The sequence below is a fragment of the Eretmochelys imbricata genome, chromosome 4 (assembly GCF_965152235.1).
Source record: "Eretmochelys imbricata isolate rEreImb1 chromosome 4, rEreImb1.hap1, whole genome shotgun sequence".
Taxonomy (NCBI): domain Eukaryota; kingdom Metazoa; phylum Chordata; order Testudines; family Cheloniidae; genus Eretmochelys; species Eretmochelys imbricata.
Window position 1 is genome coordinate 28,016,936 of NC_135575.1, and position 18,506 is coordinate 28,035,441.

Below are 18,506 nucleotides of genomic sequence, written 5' to 3' on the forward strand. Positions count from 1 at the left end.
GTCTGCATGAAAACAAAGTTCCAAAATACTAAATTGGCGAAGAAAATGGGACTGGGTAACAGCTCAAAAGGAAGAAAAGTTTGAAAACCTTTTAAGTCAGTATTCTCCTTTTGGCCCAATTCTGCTCCCATGTGGAGTTTGCTGATGATCTCAAAGGGTATGGAGCTTTTCCTCCTGTCCCTCACTCCCTTTGTGGTCCCCTCTGCTGGTCATTGCAGTGCTCTGATCACCACAGTATATTTGACTGCTAAGAATGTACTTATTGATATACCATGTGACATTTATCAGCTGATGATAAGCAAAGATTTCCTCCATACACAATATGTAGCAGTTTGAACTGATATATTAGGAGAGATTCTGTTGTGTGTTTCGCTTGGCATCACCTAAGACGACAGTAGTATATTTGGAGAAAACATAATGAGCATGTGCATATACATGTCCTATTGTAGTAGCCCAGCATCTCATTAGGGCACAGGAGAGAGAAGAAGTGCTGTTGAGCACTTCCTTCTCCTCCTTTGTAGAGCGGGGAGAGAATTGGGGGTTCTCTACTTATTCCTGCTCTGCTCCTCACCAATCACCACAGCTAGGAGGAAAATGAGGGAAGGTGAAGAAAGAACATTGGTCTCCCTGGGGGCACTGGATCAGCGTTCACATGGAGAGGAAGGCAAGAATAGAATGGTTGGTGACAAGAGTAGATAAAGAGAGAGGGGCTGATTTAAGAAGGATCTTGACGGTCAGGACAAGAAGTTGAACTTGATGCAATGGAAAAGGAAGAGACAGTGGAAGGATTTGAAGAGGGAGTGGCTTGGTCAAAGCAAAGAAGATGATTTTAAGAGCTGTGTTTTGAATGGGATGGAGTGAGGTGATGTAGGCATTGCAAGGAGGAGATTGCAGTTGAAAACGTGAGGTGACAATATGTTTAGTTGTGCAGAGACAGGAAAAAAAGACAAGTTCTTAGAAAAGAATTTTGGGGAAGAAATGGCATGATTTAAACCATTGTATACCTGGAGGTGTAGGGCAAGGGAGAGGGAGCAGTCAAAAAGGATACCTAGATTAGGACCCTATATAATGAGGAAGATAAGAGTATGAATGATGATGGAATAGGGAAGGGGAAGAAATTCGGAGAAAATATGCATTTAGTTTTGGAAGGGTTACATCTAAATCAATGTCAAAAGTTAAAAAAAATGGTCTTTGTACAAAGACAGACTCATGATAAATGTTTCTTTTTTTATGAGGGTGGAGTGTGTGTGTAAGAGAGAGAGAGAGAGTGTGTGTTTTTAATGTCCGGGAGCTCTTTCCCCTGTAGGACGAAAGAAACTCCAATTGCAGCTGGAGTTACTCAGATGCTTTTGGGGAAGAATCTGGCCTCACCTGTAAGTGCAGGTGTCAAGGGGATGTTATGGTAACTCATGGGGAAGGTGGAGAGACTTGTATTGATGTTAGGGGCCTCATGGGGAAAGGAGTGGGGAGAACAGTTATCCATGGAACTAGTTCTTTGCCCTTTCAACTTTGGGGCTATAATTACTCCACTGTTGATTATCTCCTTATATTTTTACTCATTATGATAAACTTTTAGCATCCCATGTCTCCTGCATTTCCTTGTTCAATAGTATGCTCATTGCCAGTGCTCTCTCTCAGCTGTTTGCTCAGTGAATGGCAGTTAGCAGAATCGATGGGAAATGAAGTATTATAAAGTCTACTGCTTTCCGTAGTCGGAACAGAAATGCTCTAAAACTGTTTTAATAATTTCAGGGTTTTGGTGTTGTAAGATACTTTATTTTTTTATTTGTTGTGACTATGAAAGTCAGAAATGCCCTTTCCTTTAGTTGTATCTAGTTTCTCTGTGTGATTATTCTGGGTTGTATTTGGAGTTTGGTTATCTGAAAGATGATTTGAGGAGAATGGGGGTGGAAAGAGCTTCTTCAAAGAATATTTTTGCATTAATCTTTGAATAATACCTTTCATTTGAACATCAAAATACAAATATTTTTGTCCATAATTTACAGATGGAGAAACTGAGGAACAGAAAATTTTGCCCGCTGTCAAGCAGTGGTCAAGTCTGGAATAGAACTTGGTTCTCTTGATTTCTCCATCCCATGCTTTCACCATAAGGCAACACTGCCCTTCACATGTATGCGTGCAGGAAGTTACCTTCTCCTCCCACTTCAAAGGTGCACAGATGAGATTCTTCTGTGCACAAATCAAGCCATGTGCAAATGTACCATAATTTTTAGGTAGCTTAAATGAAAACGAATGTTGTTCAGATTAACAGAATTTTTTCGAGAGAAAATCACACAACCAAAACAGTATTTGTGTGTGTGTGCGCACGCGTGTATGTCGCACACGTACTTTCCACTAAAGTAAATGGGAGATTTGTTTGGGGAAAGAAAGCAAGATCAATATCAGCACAAACAAAATTACAGTACTAGGTAAGCACCCTCCATATTTAGGAGCACCATTATATTAATTCCCTTGGGAGGTGTGCCTGCCTGATAGCTGTGATGAGTTACCCATATTAAATCTATTAAACACTGATTGGAGAATGGCCTTCTTACAGCATATTTATTTAAGGGAACATAACCTCTGTTAATCTCTGTGTCATAGTCGTTGGGACATGGTTGAAAGATTAGTGTATGATGAAACTGAATATATTTTATTAAACCCATTGTGCATTGTTAGTGGAACTGAATAGAAGAAATGACATTGGAGAGAACATGAAAGGATTTTTTTTACAGAGGTACAAATTCAGTGTGCCAGCCAAGCCGCTTTCAATAATTTTTGATAAAGAGGAAGTTTAATGAGATGGGTGATGTTTGTGAAAGTTAGTCAGCATTAGTGTAATATTCCTTCAGGGAGTATTTATAATGCCCTCAGGAATGTGTCAGTGACAGGATCAGATTCCAGCCTAACCTTGCTTGCTTTCAGTTATTGACATAACGCACACCTGTGTGTTCTCTTTTCTGACCTCTAAACTGTTTTGAAAATCCCTTGACTTTTGCAAGTGTGAAGAAAGCATGTTTTTCATTTTTGTGACACAAGAAGAAAATACCCATCTTTTGTTGTTGTTGCTTTTCCCCTCCATCAGGTGCTTAGGTATCCTTGTGTTTTACCCCAGCCTTTTGTGAGAGGGGGATTATGGGCTGCATTGCTGAAAATCACTCTATTTGTAAATATACTTCATTTATGTTTTTGCTTAGAGTGTTAACATATGTAGGTTCTTAGAGATGCAGTGGAAGAACCATCATTAGATAAATTTCTGTTTTAGAATCACTCCCTCTCCTGAAAATAATTGTATACACTGTGGCTTGTAGACAGAAATTCTCTTAATAATAAATGCAGATGCAGGCATGACTTTTTTAACATTTCTCTCCTTCACACGGTGCTATAATAGCATCAGATTTTCAAATGGTAGTAATGTGCACATAGAAACGCACTTTTCTATGAGGATTTCCATTTTAGAATTTGACACTTTGGAACTGGGATCGAAAGAGAGAACACTTGTGAATTCTGTATGTTACAACTGAGCGCAGCTTTGAGTTAACCATTTCATAATTGCAATTGGATTTGGATTTCTTTATCATACCAAAGAGGTGTAAGCTCTAATAGCCTATGCACTTCCTTGTCAATAATTTTGTGATATCAGATTGTCTTTATTAAATGCACAGATTTTCTTCTTCTTCAAAATTTAAGTGCCCCTTGCTTTGGCATCCATAGCTTATTTCTTGCAATCTATTTAATTGAGTAGCTTCTACTGTTTATCCTAAAATGCAGATAAATGGCTTTCAGAGCTGTGTTTATAGCTTAATAGTTCCTGAAATAAGAGTCAACATTATCTGCTAGACTCTCCTAGTCATAACTAATGATCCCTCTGCTTACACTGTAGAGCAGTCAGGAGACACTGAACTCTACAGAGAGCAAGGGCCCTGTACAAAGGGAGGATAGTTTGTATGTGATGGCGCCTGTTAGTCAAGGCTTTCAATGCCTTGGTGTTAATTGGGAACAGAAAATTGTCCTCAGTCACCTCTAACCTCCTGTCATTGAACTGTTCTGCTTATGAATATGGATACAAGGCTGAGCTGAAGCAAACCATGAAACAGAATTCACACACTTTCCTCTCCTTCAGGGTTTACAGTAAGTAGCATCAATTTGCCTTGAAGCTTGAATCAGTTTTGTTTGTCACTGCACATGTTGCAACATAAAATCTCCACAGGAATTGGGGATATTTTTAATGTTCTGAATAGCGCTGGCCAAGATCCTGAAGGATGCATTAGGTTGAGTACTGAGAGTTGGAGAGAATAATTAGGCAGCTGGCAGAGGCTGTGTTTTTGCTTGGTTTTCTTTAATGACATTTTAATATATTAATGAACATAAGATGATGTTTTATTTTTTCCTGTCCAGGCCTTTTGCTTGAGTTTAGAGTGTGGTCAAGGGACTTCTGCGTGTAATAGGGTGAAGTGGATCCCAAGAGAAGGAGCTTTCATGGGAAGGAAAAAAAAAAGTCGATTTAGTAATTCTGAAAAGTGTCACATTGATACCTCTAGAAACAAGGCCTTTACAATATGTATAACACAGGCTGCAACAAAGCCTCACTGATGAGCCTAAACCTGGTAGTTCTCTCACCTTGCCCATTCAGTTCTTTGCTTCTCAGCTGAGACGGTCTACAAGGGTGCCAGCTATTGGCAGTTGCAATGGTGGACTTCATTTAGTGGGCATCTACCCACTGGCTGCAAATCAAGCAGCCAGAGGATGATAACTTTCAGTTGTTGCTGACCATGGGTGGTTCTGAGCCAGTGATGCTGGAAATTATTCTCTGTATTCAGTTGCTAAACTCCTCAGCCATTTTTTGGAAGACTAAAATAAATAGATATTTGGTTGGTGGCCTGCAAAGCGAACTGTATATTAGGGGTGTTTCATGATAATCAAATTTATATCCAACTTGTTTGTTTGTGTCTGGACTCCTGTATTTCTATTTTGAATGCTTTTTCTTCAAATTTAAAAAACAAAAACAAATAAATTCAGAACATAATATTGCCTGGAGTACTGAAAACTATACAGCACCGCAGACTGTGTACATAACACTAAATGCTTTAGTGCTTTAAAGTGTCAAAATGGTGCACTATATAAAGAAAAATCATTGAGAGAGGCCACTTACAATTCAGGAGATGTTCTTCTGTAACCTGTGTAGGCAATGGGGTGGAGGAGAGAGGATGCAATTGTTAGGGCAATTGTTAGGGCACTAGCATATGTCATGGGAGACAGGGGCTCGAGTCCCTGGTCCTCCACACGTACGGGTAACACACAAGGCAAGTCACTTAGCCTCTCTGTGTCTCAAATCCCCATTGGTAAAATGGAGATAAAAAGTTCTGATTTCCTTCACAAGGGTACTGTGATGTTGAATACATTAAAGATTGTGAGGTGCTCAGACACTATGATAAATGGGTACATATAAGTTTCTTTAAATGTGTGTGTGTGTGAGAAGGATGATTTACTTGTTGCAGTGCATCACTTCAGTTCCCTTACACAATGTATGCACTGTAATGCTGTACACACAGAATAGGAACTGAGCCAAACCTTTCAAATTTTGATGTAGTTTTAAACAGTTTCATTAGCCATTTCATTTCCCTTTTACATACTTCTATGCATCCTAATTCCAAAAGTAGGAGTGAAATGCTGCAAGAGAATCTTGAAAGCATAGCAATGAGAGGTTGCTTTATGGCATTGTTGAGCCTGATCAAAAACCGAAAGTACGGGAAATTTCATCTTCAAGGAGTCTTCTAGCCCCGTCCCACTGACTAAATAGGTTTGGATACGCATCTAAATATTAGGATGCTTCATCAGACTAAATCCTTGAACGTTTACAGGTTCACCTATTGATACTCCTAATTACTGTTTCAGTTCTGAATTTCTGCACCTTGGTTGGATATTGTCGTCTTGATCTCCTGGTGATGGGCAAAGACCAGATGTCCGTGCTGATTCTTATTGATTTGTCAGCAACATGGGGGCAACATGGATGTAATGAATTCTACTGCTCCTTAGCTCAATCCTCTCTCAATCTGCACTATCACTTTCAAGGCTGTGCTTGGCCACCTGTGGGACCCCCGTGGAGGGATAGTTGAGTAGGACACATTTCCCCAACTTGTCTTCAGGTGGATTTTCTGCTACTGTGACTGTGTGGCAGGGTGTATTCCAGTTTCCACTTCGGTAGATGTTGAGTGAATCTGGCCCTTAGTTTATTGGCTTTTCTGTCCTGTGTAATTTGTTCGTCTTTCCCCAGGGGAATTTTAATTGTGATATTATTCTTCATGTAAAATGGATATTGCCCTGCACCTTTGAACGTTTTCCATGTTTGTGATGCTACACCTCTGAACTCTCAGCACTGGCAATGGTGGATTAACAGTGGTTCTCTGGTGTACGGGTCCAGGTGTGGGTTCTTTCCTCAGCTAGTCTGGAGCAGCTGATAGTGGCATAGCAGAGCCAGGAGAGTAGCAGTAGGTGGCACTCTTCATGACTGAGTGACGGTTGCTGCCTGCCTACTGCTGGAAAAGCAGAATGAGAATCCGGGGAGAGATGGGCGGAGGAGAGAGAGGACTGCCATCTCCATTTCCATCCATTCAAACAGAGTAATGTTATAGCCCAAAGAAATGAGGAGAGCAGTAAAAGGCACGCCTCAGGGACAAGTAAAGAGGAATGAGGATAACAAGAAAATGCCATGGACTCAAGTGCCCCCTTTCCTGGCTCTTCTTCGGGTATTGTCAAAATGTCATATTAGGAGAGGGCGATATGCCATAGTAACTCAGCACCTCCTGCACATGATAGACATTAAGTTGGCATACTGTACACCCTACCAGATTGGCTTTGAGGAGCGTTCGGGGCGTATGGACTGACCAAGAGCAAGAATGAGCAGCATGGAGGAGGGCGGATTACACTACCAGTACCAGAAAGAGACTCAGTTTGAGCAAAGAAGTAGCTTAAAAATATAGAGTGTGATCCAGGCTATTCGGAAAAGGAAACGGAAATGCATCTGTGGGCAATATAAATATATACGCGTTGGCATTTTGTATGGAAACACAGCTATTATTTGAATAAATGAGTTTGAGAAAGGTTGGGCCTGGAGCAGAGCCGAGGTTAATCACCCTGGGAAAATGAGAAAGTTGGCGCATGTGGGTGGTTTGCTTACAGATTTGATGCTGATGTTGCTTTGTAATATTTTTGTTTCTTGCCCTGCCCCAAATATCTTAAATTCAAATTCAGAGTCATAATGTCAGCTGATGTAATTTAACATAACTCCATTGACAGGAAAGAAGTAGCTTAAAAATATAGAGTGTGATCCAGGCTATTCGGAAAAGGAAACGGAAATGCATCTGTGGGCAATATAAATATATACGCGTTGGCATTTTGTATGGAAACACAGCTATTATTTGAATAAATGAGTTTGAGAAAGGTTGGGCCTGGATGTCAGCTGATGTAATTTAACATAACTCCATTGACAGCAAAGAAGTAGCTTAAAAATATAGAGTGTGATCCAGGCTATTCGGAAAAGGAAACGGAAATGCATCTGTGGGCAATATAAATATATACGCGTTGGCATTTTGTATGGAAACACAGCTATTATTTGAATAAATGAGTTTGAGAAAGGTTGGGCCTGGAGCAGAGCCGAGGTTAATCACCCTGGGAAAATGAGAAAGTTGGCGCATGTGGGTGGTTTGCTTACAGATTTGATGCTGATGTTGCTTTGTAATATTTTTGTTTCTTGCCCTGCCCCAAATATCTTAAATTCAAATTCAGAGTCATAATGTCAGCTGATGTAATTTAACATAACTCCATTGACAGGACTTAAGGATCTGACCCCTTATGCTTTTGTTCCAAGTTGCTGAGAACCTGGAAACTGGTCCTATACATTGTAATAAAGAGGAAACCAGAGTTCAATGCTTTAAAGAAATGTATTTGCAGAACATTATTTTGCAGCTGCTCAAGTGATATAGACAACTCTAAATCCAATTATTTAAGGCCCAAATTGTGAAAAATCATATATCAGGAAATTTACAATGCAGTGGAATTACTTTTGCCATAAATATATTATCATGATGAATACCTTAGAAATGTGTATAATGATGGTAACCTTAGCTTTAAAGTTTAATGTGTTGGTGTCAATGCATTACTTTGCAATGATAAGGACTTTTCTGTATTAGCAGTGGCTAAACCCTTAATGGTGACTTTGGATAAGTCCCATATGTCTGAATGCTAATCCGAACTTAAGTTCTGAAGCTTTCCTATTCAGTTCCCAGTAACCACCTTGGTTCTTTCTTGTAAGATTCACCGCTGTACCCTAAGCCTCCTCTGTGCATGCTCAAAGGTTCAGTGTCTTCCAGGAACATCCCTCTAGTCTTTGTCACATCACGTTCCCAAGGAATCCACCTTCTGTAAGGCCTGGCAATGTGTCTTCTACTTTTAAAGATCCGTATTTGTGTCCATCTGTCTCTTTCTCAGACGTACAAGACCTCTACTTTCATTTCTCTTAGCATATGGAGTGCTTTTGGTGTTTATAACCTCACAGATTGCATTGTACACCAGTGTCAATGAAAACTGAAAGTGGGGAGACACCAGCAGTTCAGTCTAGAGAAAGATGCTTCCAGCAAGTGGAGAGCTCTGTCCCTGAAAGGGGAAAAAGTTGGAGGTAGTACTGCATGGTGAGTAGACAGTCTTGAAGCTGGGAGTTTGGAGGTAATTGGATGGAAGGAGAAAAGAGGCAACTCTGGGAAGGACTTGGATGGGGAGTGAGTAAACGTGAAGATCTGTGATGGGAGACTGCAGTGAGGTAGTTAAATCCAATGTTGAAGTTCCCAGGGGTCTCTCTAACTTAATCCCATATTTTAAAAAAAAGTTTGAATTCAGTTCAGAAAAAGGTTTGATGTTCAGTACAGTTATGATAAGAGAGAGTTGTCTCATCCCTGGTGAGCATAACTCTGAAATGTTGTGAGGTTTTGTTAGTGTATGTGTGCCCTGAGCATTGGACGGGCAAATTTTTATGCAATCAAAATAAGTGAAGTGACAGTAGAGGGAGGATCACTGAAACCTAAGGAGAGCTAAATAAATATCACTGTACACTTTTACCTGTTGATTTTATTTATTACACTGCTGTAGTTTTGGATGTGGCCTGTGAAGCGTTATTAACCTTGTGCCTGTTATCAAATCAATAGATGACTAACTACAGTAGGACCGATCATGTGAGGTGCTGAGTAAACTCAGCTCTCATTCAAGTAAATGAGAGTTGACAGTGCTCTGTACTTCACAGGAGGTGCTCAGCATCTTGAAGGATTGGCCCCTGCACACTAGATTTGTTAGGCACCTTGATTCTGTCTTTTCTTCCAGGTTGACACTTTCCTGGAAAAACTAGTTTAGGACAGGATACTGGCAAACACTGGTGTAAACCAGGAAACTGGGAAAAATAAAATTCTGATTAGAATACACTAATGAAAATTGCTGAAAAATATTTTGCAATTTCAGAATGTTTGCGCAGTAATATGATCTATTTAATTTGAATTAAAGGAAGTTAAAATAAAACAAAAAAGAGCCTCAAACTAAAGTGATGTGCGGTTGCCTGGGCTACTTCAAACTGAAACGTCTGAATCTGGGGGTTCCCCTTCTTTTGTTTAGCAATGCAAATTACAGGTTGGTGCTGCAGACAAAGAAGGGGGATTCCCAGATTCAGACGTTTAAGTTTCTGTGTGAGGTAAACTGCCAGACTAATTGTCCAGTCCAGTACTCCGTCTCTTGATCTGGCTGGCTAGAATGCAACTTCTGCAAATGACCTCAGTGAGTCGTGACTCAAGGCAAAAGATTTCAGCATGAGCAAAGGTGGAAGACCCCTTGACCTAACTCATGGCTATGTTGAGAAAGTTCATGAAGATGGTAGAGAGAGCCTTCGACGCAGGAATTGCAAAGAAAAAGTAAATGGGAAGGCAAGACCATATGAGGAAACACTTTGCAAAATGCAGTGGAAAGAACAGAGGCGTGCCAGAACCACTGACTTTGGCTAAACCTGTGCAAGTATTAGAATCAGACTGAGGATGAAAGTGCTGATAATACTGCATTGATATTGCCATGTACATCAAAGAAAGCCTGATCCAGGTCAGCCAAAGACAATGAGGAGGAAGTATCACGGTTTTTCAACCTAAAATTTTGGTTCCGGGTTATGGTCTCTAGTTGAGAGTGATGCATTTGCTCTTGGGAAAACTAGCAACTTTGTAACATTCATTTCATAAAGGAAATAAGCCTAAAATGTTTCTTTGGAAAGGCTCCCCTGAGTAACCGACGGGAGCAATACATTTTCTGAATGTGTAGATGTTTATTGTTTTAATTATTGTGCTTCAAGGTTGGAATTAGATTAGATACTGAGGAGCAGAAATCAAAGTGTCATTTTGGGGAGTATAACAATTAAGTGCAAAGTGCTGTAAGCAATTTGCTGTGGGTGAAGTGTCAGATGTTCTCAGATGAATATCATCAAGAAAAATGTTGATTACTTGAAGCAGCCATACAGTTATAGTCTAGTTTGCGGTGATACAAGCTATTTATTGGATTTAAGAGATGCAGTACATAAATGATCTTTCAGTGTAAATCTGTTTCCAGGCATAGTTGCTCGAGGATTAGAACTTTTTTTTCCCCCCAACTAAATGATTTCTAGGACTTACTGTGAAGAATATTAAGATGTAATTTTGTTATAAAGCTTTGTAAACTACTAATATATGTCGCAGGTCGGGGGACTATATGCAGTGATTTATAGGTGCAGAGCCAGGGAAACCCTATTTCCCCTTGTTTTTTTCTACCCCCCCCCCCCCCCCACGTTCTGGTTAAACTTGGGTTTATGCTGGAAATGGCCCACCTTGATTATCATGCACATTGTAGGGAGAGTGGTCACTTTGGATGAGCTATTACCAGCAGGAGAGTGAGTTTGTGTGTGTATGGGGGTGGGGGGGTTGAGAAAACCTGTATTTGTGCTGGAAATGGCCCACCTTGATTATCATGCACATTGTAGGGAGAGTGGTTGCTTTGGATAAGCTATTACCAGCAGGAGAGTGAGTTTTTGTGTGTGTGTTTTTTTGAAAAAAAAAAGGGGGTGGGATGGGGGGGTGAGAAAACCTGTATTTGTGCTGGAAATGGCCCACCTTGATTTTCATACACATTGTGAGGAGAGTGGTCACTTTGGATAAGCTATTACCAGCAGGAGAGTGAGTTTGTGTGTGTGGTTTTTGGAGGGGGGTGTGGGGGGTGAGAAAACTTGGATTTGTGCTGGAAATGGCCCACCTTGATTATCATACACATTTTAAAGAGAGTGGTCACTTTGGATGGGCTATTACCAGCAGGAGAGTGAGTTTGTGTGTGTGGGGGGGGGGGGGGGGGCCGGAGGGTGAGAAAACCTGGATTTGTGCTGGAAATGGCCCAACTTGATGATCACTTTAGATAAGCTATTACCAGCAGGAGAGTGGGGTGGGAGGAGGTATTGTTTCATGGTCTCTGTGTATATAATGTCTTCTGCAGTTTCCACGGTATGCATCCGATGAAGTGAGCTGTAGCTCACGAAAGCTCATGCTCAAATAAATTGGTTAGTCTCTAAGGTGCCACAAGTACTCCTTTTCTTTTTGCGAATACAGACTAATACGGCTGTTACTCTGAAACCTCTCCTAAACTAGTGTCTCTTCCTTGGCTCTAATTAGTCTGTACTTTCCAGCAAGGAGCTATATCTTCCTCTGCACTATGTCTTTTTTCTGCAGGTAGCTTTGTCATTTGCTAACTATATTGTGGTGTATTGTATGTCTTAGTTCACAACCTGAAGGCCTGTTTTGTGGCTGTTCCCATTCTAGGAATTTCACAGCTAAATCACTGATTGTATGCCGCACCATTAAATAAACCATATTGTTTTCAACTTGCATTTTTAATATTACCCAAAAAGTAAATAAAAGAGAAATTGAAGAAATCTTGATGCCTTGTGATTGTGGGGTTTTTTACTGGAAAATCTATGGTGTTAAATACTGTGAGAGATAGACCAGGGAATTATGGTATATATCGCATGTAGTTTAGCAGCGTGAAAAGAGGCACTGCAAAGAGCTGTAGAGAGAGAGTGGAACGACAGTAGAGCTTTTCACACGCACACATCAGAGGCAGCTTGTAACCATCTGGAAATGGTAATGAATACTGTATTGGTCAGAAACCTTTTTTTTTTTAAGAAAAATTCCAGGGTTTTCTTTTTCTTTCACCTTTTTTACTGTCATATGCTATATGTTCTGAGGATAGCTTTGTGCTTGGCTGGAATAATAGTGCTTGCTAGCTTACAATCAAAGAGCATACTGAGAAAAACAGCTGAGCTGTATTAGGCAATCACCACTGGGACTACATTTCTTCACTGCTGAATAACACATCACAGGGGCAGGATTAGCCCAACGTATGGTGCTGTGTTTTGTTAGTGGAACCCCCGAGCAGCTCTGTGCCTCCTCACCTGACTCTCATCCAGGGGGAATCTGGCATTGATATAACAAGCATACGGAAATTGAATGTAAGTGAAAGGGTCAGCTTTTTCTCTTACAAAGCTCTTTTTAAAAAAAAAAAAAAAAAAAGAATGGTTTCAGCTGAATTCTAAAGAAGTTTTCAGAGTTTGGCCGCTTTTTGAAAAAAGGAAAGAAGTTCAGTGGTTTTTGACAAAAGGTAAACATGGGAACAAACATGACAAAAGGTCAAACATGATTAGAGAATGCAGCTTAGTTTAAGTGGCATGTAGATGCAGAGCTATCCCATGGGGCAAAGGGTAGACAGGTACTTATTATACATGTGTTCTTACAACTTTCTCTGTAGTTCCTCTGTGAACTTTCCTAACGAGAATTACATCGTTAAGATCTTAAATATTTTAAATTCAGACTCTTTGCAGAATCAAAATCTGTTAGTTCTGTGGTGAAGTACTTCTGAGAATTCAGATGACCTTCATTTTGAATTTTAGTGTATTGCCTTCGAATATATGTCAGACCACTAAGAAACAAACAAGGTTATCCATCCACGCTTTCATTAGCACTATATATGAAAAGGGAGTGAGATCAATTTAAACAAAGAATATTGTAAAAATTCCAGAAAGTTATGCCTTTCACATTCTGGTACAGAAGAGTCCAGGTGAGAGAGATTTTTAAAGAACATCATAACTGGAACTCAGGCTGGCAAAAAAATGAAATATTTTTGTCTTTGTTCCTCAAAAACTTGCTTTTTCATTCATCTGTTTCTGTACATTTAAAAACCTTTCTAACATGAAAGGATTTATTAATAGTAATTATTAGCTGTTGCAATGCCATGGTAGTTTGTATTTTGTTGATGCTTTACAGTGTTTGGAATTGTTATATTTAGCCATAGTAACAGGTGAATTTAACAATGGATTCTCTTTTAAAGGAACATTATCATTATAATGTATGTGAGGAGAAAGGGATATGTCTGGAAAATAAATATTAAACGTTACCTAACGCGTTTCATAATAATACTATACATTATTTAAACCTTAGATAATTCTGCAATTTTATTTATTTTTTCTCCCTGTAAGCTGTTTTTATTTTATATTTCTGTTTGGCTGGATAATGAAAATAGACCAGTCTTATAACTTTTGTTTATGATCTTTTTTAAGTAGCAGTACTAATTATAGGAAACTATTACTCAAAACTTACAAATTGCTTTTTGTCTATAAGCCTCAAAGTCCTTATAAAGATTAAGTAAGGCTTCTTTATTCCAATGTTCCAGATATGGAAACTGAGGGACAGAGTGCTCTTAGTTAGCAAGTGAGTCAGTGGCAGAGATGAGGTGAACACATATCTCCTGACTTTCGATTAAGTGTTTTAATCAATGAAATCAGTGAGGCTGATCTGCGTGTGCAGACTCACACCTTGACTCTGATATTCTGCTCTCTTGCAGTATGTGTGATATGCAAGATGTGCACAGGACACTGATAACAAATGTTATTTCATAACATTTCAAAGTATGACTCTTAGTCGGAATTGATTAAAACCAAAGTGAAAAAGATCAGGCTATTTTAATGTTTTAAATGAAGTGAGAGACTGATTGATATCCGTGAAAGATCTGCTCACGTAAATACAGCAGAATGGGGAGTGAACGTGAACTTAGACCATTCAGACCTAACTTTTGCTGCATGGTCCTATAATTTTCTATTGCACAAAGTCAAGCAGGCCTCTATCGAGATTTGTAGAGTTTCATTGTGTCTAGGCTGATTTTTGGTTAGAAGTTTTGAATCCCTGCGTAACTTGCTTCCTTTTTCTTAACATCAGGGGGCAAAAATGCTGCTTATTGTATACCTCAAAAGACTTGCTTGCATTAGTTTAAAAAAAAATCTGGGAAGCAGACAGCTGAAACAGTGTCTTCCTCTGAATAAAGCCAGAACCCCAAACCATGGCAGTCTGCCAGAAGAGCCAGTTGATTCCTTGATGTTATTGTCAGAAGGTGCAGGGCTGTGAATGTGCTTCCACTCCAGCATAGCCGAACTGAACAGATGCACTATGGTTTTCAAACACAGAAATGCTTTTAGGCTGCTCGAATACTTCTAGCAAATTATACCCCTGCTGTCTGTGGTCAAAATTGATTATAGTTGTTTCATGTGTGCAATTAATTTTGGTGTGTAATAGAGCAGCTTTCCCTAGAGTTGAAGCATGGTGTGGGGTAGCTTTCTGTCAAACGGAGTAAGTCAGTGACACTTGCTCTTGAATTCACCCATCTTTTCAGCCAGAGATACGTTTTGTACCTCAGCCCTCACTGACTACTTAACGATTGTTTTCCTTGCTTGCTGTTTCCACACATTCAGTTCAGAGGATGGTTATAATAGGAGGTAAGAGAATGAGACTTTTATTGCATGTCAAAAAGCAGCATCCCTGTTCAGCATGTGTGTGGTTAGCCCAACAGGAACTGTAGTCAGTTCAATTCACTCCCTCTTTTGGCAGCTAAACAGTACACTAATTTAGATGGTTAGTTATTCAGTTACTTAAAACACTGACTTGCTAGTTGGTCTGCTGACTTGGCAGGGTGGCATTTGCCTCCGAGAAGTTAAAATTTTTGCAAATGGTTGAGCAGCTAATTCAGCAGCATATGGACATTTCAGCGCGTCACTGAAGTCCATGAGATTTTGGGGCGTTGGGTATCACTTTCCCACCAAATAACTCATCACGCTGTGTTGCTGTTCCCTGGAGAGATGAACTGATCCACCCACCCAACTCACTCACAGTTGTGTACGCTGACAGCTTAAGTCGGTATAAGTTATGTCGCTAGGGGTGTGAGTAAGCCGCCCCCCCCCCCCGCGTGTGAGAGAAGTTAAACCGAGCTAAGGGCCGGCGTGGACAGTGCTGCTCCTGCCGACACAGCTACCGCCGCTCGTGCGGCCTGGAGTAATTAAGTCGAGGGGAGAGCTCTCTCCCGTCAGCTCCGAGTGTCTGCACTCGTAGCACTACAGAGGCACAGCTGCATCCATGCAGCTGCCTCCCCATAAGCTCTGTCGTGTACCCGGAGCCTCAGTCACCGAGGGAAGGGGCAGTGAGAGTTCTGGCGAATAGGGATTGTGGAAAGACTCAGGATGAATTAATCAGAGAGCCAAATTTCAGAAACGTCCTGTACGTTTACAGCGTCAAGCGTATGTGTATAATCACTTGCGTGCACAGAGGACACAATTTGTGTCAACTAAGGTATTTAAATTCTGCATGCATGAATTTCGCAGCTGGCTTGGGATTCATTTGAAAATATGTCCTGAGGTGAGGTGAGATGAAACAACTCATGTCATGGAACTGAAAAAGAAACGTATCAAATATAAGTCTGGTTCAAAAAGGCCTTGTTACTCTGCGGTGTGGTCTGAACTGATACTGTATTTTAGTTCTAACCATGAACAGCTAAAACAAAATTAGTTGAAAGGGCAGTGACACTTACGAATAATGTCAGTGCAGTGTTTTGTAAGCTTGGCACATACGTGTCGTCATTATATTTTAATATGCAGCTATAGTCTCTGCTTTTTTGGGGGGGAAATCCAGTTAATATTTTGCTTTTGTAGTTAGTATTTTCTCCTGAATACTAGTGAGGTGTCCTGGATCACTTTTTAGTTGGAATCGGGAAGATGAGCTATGATGATTTATCAGTTGTATGGAACAAGAGCAGAGGTTCAAGTTCCTGTATTACTTTTGCTCTCAAATGTCATTGTCTTAACGCCTTTGCCAATTGGTATATCATCATCTGAAATGATAATCAGTGAAATGCTGTGATGTGCTCGTTGCAATCTTTGATGTTTCCTTAAGATCAAATATCAAAGCATAGTTTAGTAGCAAGAGCATCGGGTTGCATTGTTTCTTGTCTATATTTTCTTTGCTTGCTGGCATTCAGAACAGTTTTCAGGACTCTGCTTGCAATGATATTTATTTAATCTGGAGATAGTGGCATTCGAAATTTGCTGTATGACCCTGGCAACACATTGGGAAAGGCATCAGGAGTTGCAGCTTGAAAATAGAAATAACTACAGCTTTTTCTTCAAGTCGTGGTCTCTAGGCTATTCTACTGTGGGTACACATGTGCTGCATGCTACTGAGATCGGAAGCAGTGTCCATAGGTCTGTGCCTGTGCCCTTCTCCTCCTCTTGCTCCGAACTGAGGGCGTAAGGGGCACGCAGGCCAACTGTGTCTCCAGTTCCTTTCTAGTGCCCGTGGTCTGAGACGGTGGCTTTCCATGTCTGCAGCATTTTCTACCTTCTTCAACATTTTACGTGTAAATAATTGTGAATAGTCCCTTTTTTGCTACTTTTTAGATAGTTTTAGATAGTTTCTTAGTATTTAGCTAGTCAGGATAAGTTTGGGGCTTGAGGGTCCGTCCCCTCACCCCATACAGAGTGACTAGTGTGCTCAAGATGCTGGGATCCAGGAACTCTCTCTCCTGTACCCTGGCCTTCCTGGTCAGCAACAACTACCAAAAGTATCTCTATTGCCTCGGGGAAACTAACATCTGCTCTAAGTGCAACATTTGTTGATCCTTTGCTAGCAGAACTCACCAAGCCCATGACTATAGGCTCCAAAGATTTCTTGTGGATGGTGCCCCATTCTGACTCGGTTGGGCAGACACTCCCTGTACGATGGACAGAGGCACCGAGAAGCATGCTTCCGAGCACAGTGACTTTTGATTCTGGGGATGATCGGAGGAGAGCTGAAGAGTCCTCCACACGGGAACACTGAGAGGGTAGAAAACATTTTCATCAGAGATGAGAGAAACCCCCGTCCTGGTCCACCTCCAAGAAAAAGACCTCTTCCCTCACACCATCAAAGTCAGGTGAGACTCTTCACCCTGGAACACGAGGCTCATGAGCACATAAGGGGCATGGTACCAATCCTCCAGCTCCGAAAAGCAAAAGTACTCCAAGACCAACACCATCTGCACAAGTGGGACCATCCACGGCACCAACAAAAGAAGAGCACCAAGTGCCTCCTACTTCAGTGGCATTGGCGCACTGCAATAAAGAATCATCAAGATAGAGAACTCTAACCAAGCCAATTCCACTGCTATGAAAGGACAGAACCTCCGCACCTTGCCATGGCTGGGTAGAAATACATTGCCACTGAGGGTATCCTCCTCCTCCCAGATCTGGAGTCTGCCATCCTCTTTGATCCAGTCCTCACAAGAGAGAGCATAACATCCCCAGTCCAGGGAGGATGTGAAAGAGAGTTACTTTCCAGTATTTTCCACTAGCCATGGCATCACAAGATTCATGATACCAATGGCACTGCCCATGGAATTGGAACCAACTTTTCCCTCCTTGGATGGATCTGACATTGGTGAGAGAGTATCACCATCTCTGCCAAGGCAGGAGGTTTGCCCAGATAGAGGATCCAGAGTCTGTTGGGTTCTCTCCCATTTTTATAAGACAACATACCCCTCTTGGAACCAATGGAACCCTGTGTTCAACCATTACTCAGCCTCTGTGACTAGCATTACTGGGGACCTTGGTACCTGTAGATGTGTTATCCTGAGTTGGTACAATCCCAGTGAGTAGAGGAACCTGAACCCCCTCAGGAACAAATGGATGAGGAGAACAGACAGATAGTTCTGATGAGGCTGTCATCTTCATCCCCTGATGAGCGGTTGTATGGCCTTGCCTTCTCTGCAAGTGTTTGCAAGTAATTCCAAAACCTGTTAAGGAAGATCGCTGACACATGGAGAAAGTGCAAGAGACACTCCAAATTCCTCAGCATTCTGTGGAGTGTCACTCCCCATTAATGAAACCATCTTAGAATTGTCCAAGGTGGTCTGGCATGCCCCAGCCAGATGCACTCCCACCCCAAAAAGGGATAGAAAAGAAATACTTTGTTCCAGCCACAGGATCAGAATTTATTTATACACCTTGTCCCAAACTCCTTAATAGTCCAAACAGTCACTGAAAGAAGATAGCAACATCCACCCCTTCTGATAAGGAAGGTAAACATTTGGATCTGTTTGGAATATTTTTACTTCAA

At 40.9% G+C, this 18,506-nt stretch overlaps 1 protein-coding gene across 1 annotated transcript in view; it reads left to right on the plus strand.

The window, feature by feature from the left end:
* Positions 1-17,187: 17,187 nt before the first annotated feature.
* BMPR1B (bone morphogenetic protein receptor type 1B) overlaps positions 17,188-18,506 on the plus strand; it is a 40,474-nt gene continuing 39,155 nt past the window's right edge. The window contains exon 1 of the mRNA XM_077814757.1: positions 17,188-17,325. Within this exon, the coding sequence (XP_077670883.1) occupies positions 17,188-17,325 (138 nt within the window). The remainder of the gene's footprint in view (positions 17,326-18,506) is intronic.